General features: G+C 43.1%; 5 protein-coding genes across 5 annotated transcripts; 3 read left to right on the top strand and 2 right to left on the bottom strand.

Moving 5' to 3' along the window:
* Window positions 1–429: 429 nt before the first annotated feature.
* Window positions 430–2,097, top strand: SARC_03425 (hypothetical protein; the record flags this gene model as incomplete). The annotated part of the gene is made up of 5 exons (XM_014302772.1): window positions 430–501; window positions 909–1,062; window positions 1,317–1,358; window positions 1,699–1,741; window positions 2,043–2,097. The coding sequence occupies 5 exons, from the start codon at window positions 430–432 to the stop codon at window positions 2,095–2,097; spliced, it is 366 nt and encodes a 121-aa protein (XP_014158247.1).
* A 551-nt stretch (window positions 2,098–2,648) lies between these two features.
* On the bottom strand, window positions 2,649–3,362 carry SARC_03424 (hypothetical protein; the record flags this gene model as incomplete). The annotated part of the gene is made up of 1 exon (XM_014302771.1): window positions 2,649–3,362. One exon carries the CDS (start codon window positions 3,360–3,362, stop codon window positions 2,649–2,651), a length of 714 nt encoding a protein of 237 aa, XP_014158246.1.
* Window positions 3,363–4,995: 1,633 nt separating this feature from the next.
* SARC_03423 (hypothetical protein) lies at window positions 4,996–5,607 on the top strand (the record flags this gene model as incomplete). The annotated part of the gene is made up of 1 exon (XM_014302770.1): window positions 4,996–5,607. The coding sequence occupies one exon, from the start codon at window positions 4,996–4,998 to the stop codon at window positions 5,605–5,607; it is 612 nt and encodes a 203-aa protein (XP_014158245.1).
* A 69-nt stretch (window positions 5,608–5,676) lies between these two features.
* SARC_03422 (hypothetical protein) lies at window positions 5,677–6,201 on the top strand (the record flags this gene model as incomplete). Its single annotated transcript, XM_014302769.1, has 1 exon — window positions 5,677–6,201. The coding sequence occupies one exon, from the start codon at window positions 5,677–5,679 to the stop codon at window positions 6,199–6,201; it is 525 nt and encodes a 174-aa protein (XP_014158244.1).
* Window positions 6,202–9,264: 3,063 nt separating this feature from the next.
* Window positions 9,265–15,010, bottom strand: SARC_03421 (hypothetical protein). The gene is made up of 7 exons (XM_014302768.1): window positions 14,749–15,010; window positions 13,690–13,837; window positions 12,593–12,829; window positions 11,949–12,213; window positions 10,911–11,027; window positions 9,973–10,266; window positions 9,265–9,504 (listed from the first exon to the last, which is right to left on the bottom strand). The coding sequence occupies exons 1-7, from the start codon at window positions 14,912–14,914 to the stop codon at window positions 9,430–9,432; spliced, it is 1,302 nt and encodes a 433-aa protein (XP_014158243.1). The 5' UTR covers window positions 14,915–15,010; the 3' UTR covers window positions 9,265–9,429.
* Window positions 15,011–15,537: the final 527 nt, after the last annotated feature.

Here is a 15,537-nt window from a genome sequence, read left to right as displayed (position 1 = left end):
TATATATATATTAGTATATATATATTATATATATATAGTATATATATATATATATATTATATATATATATATATATATNTATATATATATATATATATATATGTATATATATATATATCATATGATTAGTGCTTAATTAAATGTCGACGGGTGAAGATATTAACACATAATAATATATATGTATGTCAATATATGGTCGATGATGTTGAAATCTGTGCGTGTGGTGATAGCATCTGGTGCATTGTAGTTAAATCTGAAACTTTGCGATAGTGAAGAACGGGGAGTTTCGCCTGGACAAGCAAAACTATATATGTTTCGCCGCTTTCTTTTCCAAGCTCGCTGCGCTCATGCTGTTTCTCTCTTCCCATCGTGAATGCTAATTGTGTATAGCAACACAATAGTACATTTCCCATAGCAAAAGTGAGACGCATGATGAAGGAACAATTAGATTCGAAAACTAATGTGACCCCGGAGGCCGTTCTCGCCATTGCCAAATCAACGGTATGTGCTTCGCTGTTGCTGTACTATGGTTCTGTTTCTAGTGCTGTGGATGTCGGTCTGTTCAGCTTGTATGCACAAGCATGAGCACTTAAGCTTGCGCTAGTGGTTATGGCGCATTTATGATTCTGCTGCCTAAGGCAAAGGCATGTTGCAGTGATTCACATGTTGCCGTGAACGTTCAAGTGAACAATACGCGAAACACGAGCAGGCCTTGGGTTGTCTGCTATGTTTCGGTATAAGATAGGTTCATACCGCGTTTTCCATCCGGTTTCATGATATGCTATATTCAGCATTTGTTTTCCCTTTTCAACGGCAGTATCTTAGCTAGTCTTGCACACAATACCTCTGTGTGCGAGTTGTGTGTGGACTACTGCTATGACTAATTCTAAGTTCTGGCCTCTCAACAGGAACTATTTATAGCTTACCTTACAAAGAGTGCTCTGGAATTAAGCGAAAAAGAGAAGAGGAAAACAGTCGCGTACAAGGATATCGGTAATTTAATTGTCGCACTAGCACATGGTTTTACGGCGGCTGTCAATGCAAAGATCGTTATTCAGCGCAGTATTTTCTCGGACTAAGCATCATATAGTTAGCCTGCAGTATCCCTCCCCTCCTTACGCATACCCATAAATTTCGGCTGTTTTAACCTGTTGCTTGCAATTGCATTTTCCTTGCCTTCGTGATCCGAATTTGGAACCACATTTTCGACTCGAAGTTTCCAAATAGTTGAGATACTCATGCGCAGCGGTATCGGCCAATTATTTCTCTGCTAATAACAACCTCACGATTCTCTCTTTTTTTGGGTGCTGCTTCAGCCGCTGTGGTATCAAGTCGTGATAGTTTGGTGTTCCTCGAAGGTATGCGATTCGCAAACGTGTTCAGCAAAATATTCCCACTACAGTCCACATCGAAATACGTGCGTGTAGAGCAATCATACGCACTCCATACGTCTGATTTGGCATCAGCCGAACGTGTTTGTCGTTACATTTGCGCTGGTTTGTCATTGAACAATGGAAAGCGTGTGTATTTCTCGCTGATTCTGTGATACATTGGTTGAGCAAGCATGCGTCTCCATAGGGCACGTTGTGATTGCCTTCCCCTTTGTAGTTGCGAATTCCTATCGCAATGGCCTGCCTTATAGTTTGCCTTGGCTCGTAACTCTCCTGAACCTGCCTCCATCGTATATTCTTTTTGCAGATCTGATACCGTCCAAAATGGCGTTCATACAAGCAAAGAAACTGTATGTCGATTGTGAGTGTTAAACGTGTGGATTTGATTTCTTAGGATAACAACACGGCCAGAGAGTTCATTGATAACTCTTCATTTTAAGTGTTCCACGTGACAAGGGAAAATCTATGAGTAGAATACCATGATTTGGATTCGTGTGTACCCGGCGTCCGGTGCGATCGAACGACAATCACATTAGAATATCATAGGAGAGTGCATTTGTCCCTCACACGTATGGGGATCACGTCAAAAGACTGACCAACGCTATTGTTCTTATATCAACATCTGCTGCCTTCGTTATGTTCTACTCACAGAGCCGAAGATGTATCAGCACAGAGGTTGGCATATGGGGACGACCCTGACGCGTAGGCTCCAGGTGTCGTCTTAAATTTCATTCGATTGACAGAATAATGAATAAACTAGCTTATAAACAGTTAGTATTAATCGTTTGATTGCCTTTAGGTTCTGTGATGATTGACAAGGCTAGTATATATACGCACCACGTGTATTCCACACACACTGAACGTTGCGAATACGTGCAAGACCAGGAAACAAATATCATTTTAGCATTGGTCTGGAATGATACTGGATCTCGCATTCTGCCCGATTTGGTACATATATATGAGTAAAGTGAGGATATTGTAGATAAAGATTGCTCCCAAAGTAGCTTTTAATCCGAAATGCTGATCAGTAATAACGTAAACAGGGCAATTTCAATGTACATTTAATCGTATCAAAATATTGTACTTTGCATTAGTTGGGTCAAATACAGCCTGACTGGGGTGTATGTACGGTAGCAAGATCTTTGCTAAGGGCACTAAACGTGTCGAGCCATCGTGAGCATCAGACACTTCAATCATCGCGTATTTTGTAAACTTCCGGGATAACAGTAGTGAGGGTTGTTGTACCAGCTTCTGCAGTTACTCTGCGTCTATCCCAGAAAGTTTTAATGGATGTGCGAGTCCTTCCTGTGAGCTTTCGTATTGTGCACCCAGATCAAACGGTGAATTGTCAAAGCACTTGGCCCAGTATACAAACGTTGTGCAACGCTGCTCAACACCTAGTTTCTCAAGGCCTGCAAAGACATCCTCAGACCGAGAGTCGTCATTGATTGTGCCGTAAGAATCTTTTGCTTTCTGAATAAGTGCGAGCGAAGGCACAGTCTCCTCACTGCACATTTTAGGGTCGTCGAATTTTCTGGCCACATCGTTTCGCACGCCTGAATAGTAATCGAGGGAGGATTGGCCTTTCTCATATAGAACTACTTTCGCGTGGTCACGTCTTAGCACGATCCACTGGTGGTGCTTGAGCGTGTCGGAGCTTTCGAAGTGGCGTGCGTTACCTTTGAAACGACAGTCAGAATCGACTTCACCCAGGGTTGACGTAAAACACATCTTTGAAGCTGTGGGCGAGTGGCCTATGAGATCGGCATACATGTAGCTAAAACTCTTCAGTGGAATCGAATTGTGCGACACGAACACAAATTGTTCGTTTGTTGGGTCTCGTAACGCCGCTTGAAGCATGGCGAACTGCACACCACTCATCAGACGACGTCGTGGGTACGTCGTGATAACTAGGCAAGTGTTGTAAGAAATACCCACTGGTGATGGGATGCGTTCTGTGCACGTACACATTGTACCATTCCTCGTCCGCTTCGTGAAAGAAGGAATTCCAAATGTCGGCCTGAGAATGCCCATCGGATACGAGAAACAAAAAGGCAACTTTAGACTGGTTACCATGGCTCTTTACCGATGAAGACGCCCGATTGAGAGACTGCGAGAGGCTATGGTTGTCAGTCTTATAATAGCCTTTGAATAGTTCTAGGTGATGTCGATTGGTCATGAGCGTTAACCGGTAGTGAATCCGCCTTGGATATACCCACTCAAGGCATGTTTCCTTGGGTTAAAATGATGACACCTAAACTAAGAGAAACATGAAATGCAAGTATCAGGCCCCTGGAAATTGGGAAGCGTACTGAAATTGGTGTTGTCTGTGGTACGCCCGATTTAGGCACACTGGCTTCGATTGAACTCGTGATGTCGGGTATGTTTCGTGTTTTTGCCATGATCGCTGATGTTTCGATTGTGAACAAACTCTCTGCGTGTTTGTCTCTCAAAAGATTGATTGAATGTAAATGTGCATTCGTATATTCTTGTTGGTCCCCTTTATATTGCAAGAGTATTCAGTGTGTGCAACAACCCACGTAAATATAAGTGCATATCCGTGTTTAGGAGTTGCTATGTATCATCTTTGAATTGCAGGGCATTTTAAGCATTTATAATTTTAAGCACCCCTAAAAACTAAATGAGTACTCGAGGCACTGGGAGTAGGAATGTGGGAACAAAAGTGAAACATCGCCTTTTTGTTTTTACACAACAAACCAAACATCAGAACTTACTTTGAAAAAAAACTATTTATAAAAAACAAAATATATTTTATCGTATAAATATTTAGTATTTATGTACAAAAAATACATCTGTAAATATAAAAACCCTACATACAGGCCTACACCTTCAATTTATTTCTATTGTTATTGTTTTACAAAAAAAAACAGTCGTCAGTCATATGTACATTGTACTGCATACATAATCAATTGTGAATACACCATTGATCATCTAGTTAAATAGTAAATATTTTAGATCATTGATCACTGAAGATAAGTGAGAATTCAAAGTCCTCATTATAATCACTGTTCGAAATGAGTAAATCACCCTTTTTTTTTTTAAAAACAAACCAAATTATTGTATAAATAAATGGACTCTTCACTCAAGACGGCCCTCTAAATTATACAAACGCTATGCTCAAGAACTTGGTATTGTAATACATCAACAAAATACTTGAAGGAACTTTTTGCCTGTCCTATTGCTACAAGACCTCTCCAATTCAATCTACACTAAAACTCTAGTCTAGAGTGTCTAGTAGAAAAAAGTACATAAAAGTCCCGACGACGCCACAAACTGAACAATTTGACGTCGACTATGGGGTACACAATCGCAGTTGTACTTTTTTTTATGTACTTTGACAGCATGCACTTTCTGTTTATACTGGGATGATCAACACGGTAATTTAGAACTAAGTGCAATTGGAAATGGTGACGTACTTGAGAACAAATCCGTCGACAAAGAGCACAATGCCCTTTTAGACACTAGTAAAAAGTCTCTTCACGGGACCGTCGCTCAAATAGATCAGCTGAAGGATCGGATTAAGGGCAACGTATACTTTCCTACAGATAGTGGCTACGAGTGTTTGCACGTGACGTTCTTCAACATGGGAGCGGAGCTGCCACTAGCCTTTGATTTGCCTTTAAATAACGAAGACGCGCAAGATGTCGTTCGTACGTTGGCGCGGAATAATATTAGTACGCGCATACAATCCGGTACACATACGTATTCAAATGAATCGGTACAAGGAGAGTTGGGCGTAACCATTTCGACAGCGCTGATGAAGACACTTCACATCGACAGCGATCAGAAACTTGTACATGTGGGTGTTGGGTGCACTCTGGGCGAAATGTATGACTTGGCTCATGCGAATGGATACATATTCATTGGAGGCACACATGCTAGTACGGGCGTGGCTGGTTATACATTGGGCGGGGGACAATCTACGCAGTCCCGTTTTTACGGCCTGGCCGTTGATCATGTGATCGAATTTCAATTTGTTGCACCTGATGGTCAAATTTTGGTTGTTCGAGAAGATGGACCGTATAATGTTCTGTTTTGGGCTCTGAGAGGCGGGGGCAACAGTAATTTCGGACTCATCACGACGTTTCTATTCAGGCTGCATCATCGAAGTGTGTTTCCAGATGTGACGGAGGGTACCTTCTACTTTAATATCGCTAATGATAAGAATTTGACGGCGGATATGCTAAATAGCTAGGTTAATCGCCACCATTCTGTATCCAACAAACTATCGATGAGGCTTGCATGGGGTCAGGAGCAACTCGCAATGCCGGGTGGACCAGATACTCTCACGAATATTTCTATTGATAACTACCAAGATGTAAATGCTCCTAATTCATATCTAGTGTATTGGTGGTACTATCAGGGTGCGGCGGAGGCGCGTGTTGTGATGGAAGAGTATCTTAGCAGTTATCCGGACGGAACAGTTGGAATCGGGAACATACAGTACGATTCCATCAAGCACGCAACCTTCAATCCCGATCACAAGGTCGAGTGCGATCAGAGTGCAAAAGTCACAACATTCCATCATGGCAAGGACACAAAATCGAAGGGCTGGATTGCTGGAAGTATATACATGAATCAGAGCACGCCGCAAGTGGCCGATTACATCATCAACTTCTTCGCCTCGGATAAATACAAGAATACTGGGTATCAAACGTACAAAGGTGGGTGGGGCTTTACGCCTTTAGGCGGGCAAGTCAAAAACATCTCCAAAATAGACACAGCGTTCTGGGCCCGGGAAGCTCAAGTTGAACTCGAAGTATATATGAACAGGGGAAGAACAGGATGAGTCATGTCGACGAGCCATGAACATATTCCTTGATCAAGTGGGGGCGTGGAGCAAGCAGCTCAAGGGTTGTGAGGGTCTGTTTTTAGGCTCGCACATTAAACATTCGGGTGATAGTTTGATCCGATGGCGACAAAGATTTTACAGTGGTAATCAGCAACGACTAGAACAAATAGCAAAAAGATTACAATCCAGGAGAGTTTGGAAAATTTAGATGTAGGAAGTTCTTTCTGCATACAATATGAATAAGCCTTTCATACCTCATCCATGGTACGAACGCAAATGAGTCAACTTCGAGCCGTGTATCGTTTCATGTTTGTTGCTGAAGGCTGTGCACATTCAAAAATTTCGATTCTGCCATCGTTGGACTTTCTTCAATATTTATGCCAAACTACAAATCAAGCATAAATGTGATATACGAGTAGGTGTATTATCGCAAGCAACCATCTGTAACTATTAACGGATACATATGTAGGACAATAAAGCTGTTGTACTTTGCCGACGATAAAAGGCCTTATTCTTTCATTTTCCTTCGCAGCTATTGAAGTCGATTTATACTCTGGTGCTGGAATGTCAGGCTGTTTACCACAAATGTTTCAATTCTTAATCACGCGCGAACACGGCTCTAATTTTGAATATATATATCTAGTGGCCGATATCAGCCAGCGCATTTATTGCTGCTTTATCTGTAGTGTGGATATAGCAACCGGTATATCTTCTGATACAACCCCTGGAATAGGTCTTTGTGTGCACAATGCTTGCATTAATGAGTCAAAAGGGATAGTAATATGGCAATAATAAGACCGGGGGTTGTCTTTCTTAGGAAGAAAACTAAGACCTAGAGTATCCTGCTACTGGATTGATCGGGAGCACAACAAAACAATCACTGGAGTCTATACTGTGCACATGGACACTGCTCACCAAATATTGTCGAAAACATGCCGGTACCAACTATAGTTGAGTTGCCAAGAAGAAAAGTTCAGAGATCGGGGCTCTGGCCGCCACTATCTATTTGGCGTTTACAGCTACTGATTTTCCAACACACAGGTGGGTGGGCTGAGACACCCACCTGTGCGAAGGCGTTTCTTGCTGTTTTGTATTGTATAAATTGACTGAAGAAAGGCAATGGGAATTCCAATCAAATCTGCCGGATATAGAGAATAATATTACCCTTCTTAGGGTCTATGGTTTGCTCAAGACTGATTTTATCCATGCTCTGCACCTGTCAGTACGCGCAGGCGTTCGATTTTGAATATAACCAAGCACACTATCAATATCTTTGCAGGATTGATAATCTTGATGTTTCCTTTTTTTTTTGTTAAATTTTTATCTGAAAAAATACTCGAGAGTCGGGAAATAGAGAGATTTGGGTCGGGAGCTTCTTTTTTTTTTTTGCGGTAGAGTTTCCACTTTGGGTTCGAGATTTCAGATTCGGGGGGGGGGTTTTTTGTCAACATTTAAATATTGCAATCAGTTTATCACCCTGCTGTTATTTATACGTCTATGTAAATATGATCATTAAAGTAACGAGATAATTGATAACATTGATACGAAACACACCTTTCTATCAGTAATTGTGAATACAACTAGCTTTTAATCTGACATACATACTTGCCAGTGCACTGTAGTGCACTATGCACAGATGTAAGCCTTCTGATATTATCTTATTCATGTCACTGTAAAATTGGCCGGATTCAGAGAACCAATATTATTTTAACAAAGACATCTTTTAATCCAGCTGAATCCGGAGGGCTATGGGTTTTCAATACTTTTCCTTTCTTCCAAATTTGCTGGTCAAGAGAGAAAATAACTATAAAAGCACAAAATGTCTTGGGCAATACTGCATGTTCATTCATACAAACTTTAGTAACCAACGCGATCGTGCTCAGACTAATAACATCTTTTTGTAAGTCTAACAATACTACTCAAAAACTAAATGGTGAGATCAATCAAAATCGTTACTATTTTATCCTTTGTCTTCGGACAATTGACCCAGACTCTCGTCGCTTCAGCGGCTGTTATGGCCCCAACAAGATCAAGACGTGCCAGCAACGCCAACTTTTGCGTCGATCTCACAAACTCCAAGCAAGATTCAACAACTGCAGGAATTAAAACGTACATGCTCGACACCACACATTCCTATTGCAACTCGGATTGCTGCGACTACCTGGCATGTACTGGCAGTAAATGTTGGTGCCACAACGACGATGGTGATTACGATGGTTGTACAAGCTGTGTTGCAAGCGGCGATGAATGGGGTACCGGTAATATTTGCTGCTCTGATGATGACCCTGATTATGTCAATGGTGGCGTTTTTGGTTCTACTTATTACAAATACTGAAAAGTATATTCTGGAAGGAGGGTGTCGGTCTTAACACATTAATCGATTTCGAAACTGGCGAACTGAGAGCACTGAGGTCATCTAGTTTGGAGATAGTTATCGTCAGGAATATTCTGCTATAGCCTTCTTAGTAGGCAACTCGGTCAATAAAAGAGATAGTGATATGCTGACAAGTTTGTCGACATGAGAGTTCGTGAAATACTCCGCTATAGTTTTTAATAGGAAGCTGTGGATTCAAAATAACAGTGTAATACTTAGTCGATATTAAACAAATTGAACTACCCCGCCTATTAACAGACACCCCTTTGAGCATCATCTCAAGACGCGATTTTGTCACATTTCTACCATCGTTGGTGTTACATTTGGGGACGCAACGTGTACAGGCTCTGCATCTAAGCACGGATTAATATATTGGCAGGTCAAGGACGCCAGGCAGGGTTGAGCGGACTAATCCTTTTCGTAGAAGACTAAAACTTTCAAGAAATATATTTCCAACAGCTTCGATGCAATTTTATTTATATTAAGTTATGGATCCCATATTGTACACAGTTCAATGGGATAGATACGGAACTTGTGAAAGCCCATTTACTTTTTGATAGCTCATAGCCAATACCGCCGAACAATTAGTACACACATCAAATAATCAGGCGAGCATCATGAGATGAACGCAGCCATGCATTATGTTGCATATCGCCGCAATACTGTTACGAATATTACCAAAACCTCTTTTATTTTCCGAAATTTTCTTTCTAAAATAGTGTAGAGAATAAATAGCAGTCATTTGTAGGTTGCCACGAGAATTTAGTCCGCTCTTGGGAATCCAAATTCGTTAATCGAGCGTCAACATGGCTCCGGGGGTAGAATAAAATCAGACCAATCAGCAACTCTACTCAATGTATCATCCCAGCAAGGTAATTGGTGTACGAGAAGGGGACGAATGTGTAGCCTTCCCCGCCGTAGAATTTCTGTTTTGTTTGTGGTTGAGCATGCAATTGAGGATTTGCTTTGGTTTCGAGAATTTTCCAAACTTGTTAGATTTTAGGGTTTCGGGCTATAGGGTTAGGGTTTAGGGTTAGCTAGCCTTAACCTTCGCTGGATTTGCTATATAGGACACGGCAGTTGCGAACGCGGAGTGGCGATTGAATAAAACAAAAACCTTGTATTTAACAGTTCTATGGAATACACGATTGTCCTTTTGTAACACACCCACAAATGTATGTAAAGATTTTTGCACACCCAACTGCAGTGTAATTATTTCCCACTCAATGTCACACTATCCATAACTACACGAGCATATTCCTCTCTGTCCAACCTTGGGCTGTCGTCCCCGATCTATCCACGGTATGATCATAACGGACGAGAACACGCTCACATTGAACCACACAATGAACTAGACACACCTGTTGGAACTCCACACAATGAACTAGACACACCTGTTGGAACTCCACCCAATGCAAACGTAACGCGTGCAGGAAGGCGCTCATTCCTTCCATCATCAGCAGCACCGTTACGGACAGACCTGCCCAAGCACCGAACCCCAGATACAACATGATCGGATTGGTAGCAAAGGTGCCTCTCAACACCATATCCCATAGAACTTCGGACAACTGTGCGTGTGCAAGGGACAACGCCCACAGACGAAGGTACGAAGCGGTGTTGGAGACCGCACCCAAACAGAACTCAATGCTGTGGATGCTGTTGTGAATCATGGCGTCCGCGAAGTCGAACTGTCGGGGACCGGCGAGTAAATTCAGGACAAATCAGTATACATAGAGGCCGGAAAAATACAATGTACTTGGTGCCGACTAAGCTTGGCCTATAATTCGCTTTGAAATACACATCCTAAAGGCACTGACCGATTCGTGATAGGAAAACAGATTGCGAGAGGATTTGCTGTACTAAAGACGTGCATTCGACCACGTGTTACAACGAGTCGATTGTTGTGTATCCTGAGGTCCTTGTAGGCCGCTACAGAATACGTAGTGTAATCTGAGATACCTTCGGTCAAGAACGAACTACATATGACAGAGTACATCGCTAACAGAACAAATTGTTAGTGACTGGCGCCGACTCGCTCAATAAAATGACATTAAATTTCAAATAACCGTAGCCGCGTTCTCTTCTCAGCAGAACATGTAACACCACCGACTAATCTACCATAACTTAAAAATTTGGAACAGAAAAAGCATTCTTTTCTAACACTAAAGGTGATGGCATACGCATTGATTTCCAAAACTTGAAATGACAGAATAAGCATCAATTTACAGCACTCAAAGTGACAGAATAGGCATTAATTTATGACACTCACAGTGACAGAATAAGCACATAAAGTGACAGAATACGCATTTATTTCCAACACTAAATGGCATACCTCGCCATGACCGCCAGACGTATGCACGATGTGGCCGTCGTCCTCTTCATCGTCGTCGTCTTTTCGATAGGTGTGATCCGAGTCGTCTTGACCCAGTTGTTGATACCCCGACTCTTTCTGTGCGGTTGATTTGAAACACGTATGCAATATGGGATCAGTAATAATCAATCACAAACAAGTGTGTAATATGAGGTAAACAATAGTAATACACAAACACGTAACATGAGGTATGTAATAGGACAGGTGATGTGGATGCTTGCACTTCGTTTCCCTCCATTCAAATATCCTGATCAAATTGGGTACTCGCCATTGCTGAGCTCTAGCTTTACAACCCGGCCCATTGATTCATGTGTGTCGAGCGTATGCGCAGCGTCTAGCTTATGGCTACCGCGAATGGGTTTCTCGAGTTGTGCTCTGGCGATATAACACGAAGTACGATACAGAGAGGTATGTCACCACAGCATAACGAATACGATTCGTAGTTAAAGGACTTGCAACCCATCTGATTGGCTGTTTGATTGGTAGAATCACACACAGCTGCCAATGGATCGGCGGCTACACGGGCAAAGAAACCCCTCAGTCCAGGAGGGATACAATTGGCTCCTCGATAAATAGTCGTGAAAACCTTGGTGAACCCCTAGGAATCCTCGGGTGCGAATACCCTTATCCGCAATGGCACGATGAGTGTAGTGTAGAGGCTGATGACTACAAGTCAGTTCCAAAAAATACTTTGGGTCGTCCGAAAATCGATCAAGATATGAATGTGACATGTTGGCCGATAAAATTTTACATCCCGAGACACATGGCAAACACAACACGCAGTAACATTAACAATCATTATCCAGTACAGAAGCAGCCCGGCGGCGGAGAGGGCATTCTCATGGAGTTGCGATATACCATGAGCCCAGCAACTCGTCCCCAGCAACTAGAAAAGGACCGGTATTTCTAATATTGGGACAAGAAAGCACGCGTGCGTACGCATACCCAAGTACAAAATACATTGAATCTGCTGCGGATATATCGTGAAACCCCACCCACCTGTTTCTTGTGCATATAATTCTGGTAGATGGGCGACACCAGGAACATCCAGGGAACACAAATCAGCGCAAATCCGACAATCATCAGCTGCACGTACGACTGCCCTGGGTACAGCAGCGTCTTGGCCTCGTATGTGTTCTCTCCGGGTTTCAAAAACATGTTCACCAGAGTGATCAGAAGCGATGGGTCTGAGGGGATGGGTGTGCCGCCGCCTTCAGGCACTACGGACTCGAATACCATGCACCACTTGGCCATGATCATGGCGCTGGGATGGTGGGTTGTGTGCAGTTGTGGTAGAAATGGTTTGAACAGAGGCCAGGAACCGAATGAAATGATTCAACACCTTGGACATATCGCAGACAGTTGGCTCTAACATTGCAAACACACCCAATATGCGTCATGTGAAACATGGAGGTAACGAGTTACAGGATTGTGTCAGGGATACTCAGTACGATTGCGCCTAAGCCCAAACTAGAAAGTGCACCAATCTGGTAGGCAAGTTCACTCCTAAATAAATACATACATCCAGGAATATTGAACGCAATTCCTGGAGATAAATTGTTTCCATATACTGATAAAACTGTGTAATTCGGTCTTCAAAATCACAGATGCTTCTTACGCAGGTGATACTGACAGACACTTACCACAGGTAGCCAAAGACACCAAACAGGAAGAACATCTGCGGGATAAACTCGGCCCATACGGCGTAGTCGCGCTTGAAATACTTCGCATTGAAGACGGTCAGCACCACACCGAACGACATATGATTGACCCCAATAAGCACAGATATCTTCATCTTCAGAGAGTTCAGATAAGCCAGCTTGTTAGTTGCAAGCGACCACACCGGATCCACACCGATGGGGTAGGGGTAACCACGGTACCTGTATGCCGAATAGATCAAGTTGGAGACGACGCCAGTTGTGCGGGCGAGTATAGTGGGAATGGATTGGTTACCTATGACGCACTTCGTAGCTCATCGGCAGTTTGTCAGTACATAGGAATTCAATGCAGGGACTTGAACTGATACATATGTGCCGGATTTAGGAGATATAGATCGAGCTATATGTTAGGGATATAAATTCTAGCGGGTGTATGCAGTCGCCCAGCGGATATCACATTCCAGCTCGTATTGGCGCGACTAAACAGGAATATCTAGATACAGATCATGTTACAAGACTTCGATATCTCGACACCAGATGCAGAGGAAAGAGCTCAACACACAACACCACCACCAGCCCATCACACACGGCTGACAATTCTGGTCCCTATGAACGCCTATGACCAAACGCTCTGACTTCGTTTGATATTGAACGAATATATCAAAACCCCCATCCTCATCCGAGTGTGTACTGTAGACTGAACCCCAACCGTTGGTGATGACCGGCAGAGGACCTGGGCTACTCACGCGCGTATTCGCGATAGTGGACTATGCCGGCTACTGCTGGTGAGTTCATGTTCTGCCGTTGGTACAAAAATGTACAGTTCATGTTCTGCCGTTGGTACAAACATGTACACACAATCCAACCCCTATAGCAAATACACATTTCATGAAGCGGTGAAGGTACCCACACACTCGCTACCATGAGTGCCATAAAAAGTACGTCCCATGGTTGTGTAGCTACTATGAATATCACATGCATCTAGTCCACCCGGACTATCTGTTAGCTACCAGCTACGGCGTAAAAGTTATAACTGTGCATATACAGATACCCCTGAACTGTACAACTGAATACACACATACCCACAGCCGTCTGGGCAAGCATAGTCGTTCTTGACCTTTTCCCTCACATTCAAAAACATGCCGCTTTCGCCCCAGTTTTTGGTGGGCAGATCCCAGGCCGAATCGAAGATCCACAGATTCTTGGCGAAACAGTCATTGTATATAAACCCTGAGAAGTGCGGCATAGGGCTATATGGATCAGTGTACTGGATCCAAGTACACGCGCACAGAAAGAAATAGATGCTAAGGATCACCTGTGTTGAGTGCACTGTTGTATTGTGACATAACCCACTCATGATGCAAACTAAGAACAACCCGACCTCAATCTAAGAAACCTAATTGTATGTCGCATTGACATTACGACACCGCAGTATTAATTACAAGTTCCAATTGTGAGCGTCAGGTGGGAATCAGTTTTGTGCTTTTTGTTCCGTTGCCAATTGTTTCACTGTGCTCTATGGACACACTGAAAGAAAAACAGCATTGCAACATGTCGATACAGTCAGCGTGAAAAAATGTCACCGATGTGACAGCCAACGTACCCGAAAAACTGGCTATATAAGTAAGACTCGCGCATCTGGATTGTTGCGCTATTTAAAATTCAATCACTCACAGAGTTTGGCATAGATGCACACACAATACTAAATGAACAGAAGCACAGAACTCGAGGCCGAGGACACCACAACAAGAAACATACCGCCATAGAGCATGCACGCACGACTTGGCATCAACAAACCCACCGCCCAGCACTCGTGGCACTGAAATACAGCTTAGCAACATGCATACGAGAATTCGAAGTGCAAGTACCACATCCTAGACATGTCTGAGTGCTATTCACTGATACACAGTCCCTGTCACACTCGTGCTACGTTGTCTGCTGATTTTACGGCAGCCAAAATGAGCCGAAGCCTCTTATTCGATCGAAACCCCTCGCCAGTGGGTGCGTATCGTTCTAGACACAGAACGACGCAGTACACCACAGGTACAAAGACTACATATAAGCCGCTCGCTATAACCCATTCCTGCTAGTAAAAATACATATCTCAAGCATATACACAGTCACCATCTCCACGCACTCACCTGTGTAAATGGAGAATAAGCCCATCAGGAAGATCATGTATCGTCCCTGGAACACAGTGCCCGGCATTTCCCCCAGGCTTTTACTTCGCATGATAGCTCTCTCTTTCCAAATCATAACGGCGGCGGCCAGCATCATGATGAACCCGTGGCCGATATCTCCGAACATCACAGCAAACAGGAATGGGAATGAGATGAGCGTGAACAGAGCGGGGTTTACTTCTTGGTATGTGGCGACTCCGTAAGCATCGACAATACCCTGTAATCGATTTTGGAATCAAACAAAGGCAATTTGTTTTAGAATCGCTTCTGGGGTTCGTAGATGTCATGTGGACTACAACTCACGACGATAGAATTCTCAGCACAAATATCGGTTGGTATGTCAACTGAACATATCATGGTCCAACTATCCAGATTTCCGGAGTGTAAGGAAGTGTTTTCTCAAGGACTAGACCTGTAGTGAGCAGAAGAAAAACAGAGAGGAAGCAAGCATACGACCTATATCATCAGTGCTGTACTTGATATGTTCGTCGACAAGTAGGCGAGCCCAACTTGAACGGGAACTGGCAAACTTAGCAATCGCAAGTGGAACACAGTGTAATAGGACCGCGACACCAAGCCCGTAACAAATCAAGCATGACTTGTACTCGTCGATGGACACCTCACAAAGCACTTTAACAGGCAGATTCATACGCAAACAACAAAATACGTACTTATACAAGTGTTTCAGCCGACCGAGGTACCAATTGTTGAACACTCGCTTGTGACTTCTACGACAATTCAAGATTTGCT

This window comes from Sphaeroforma arctica, assembly GCF_001186125.1.
Source record: "Sphaeroforma arctica JP610 unplaced genomic scaffold supercont1.174, whole genome shotgun sequence".
Classification (NCBI taxonomy): Eukaryota; class Ichthyosporea; order Ichthyophonida; genus Sphaeroforma; species Sphaeroforma arctica.
The sequence above is the reverse complement of the archived record's forward strand: the minus strand, read 5'-3'. Positions and strand labels throughout refer to the sequence as shown.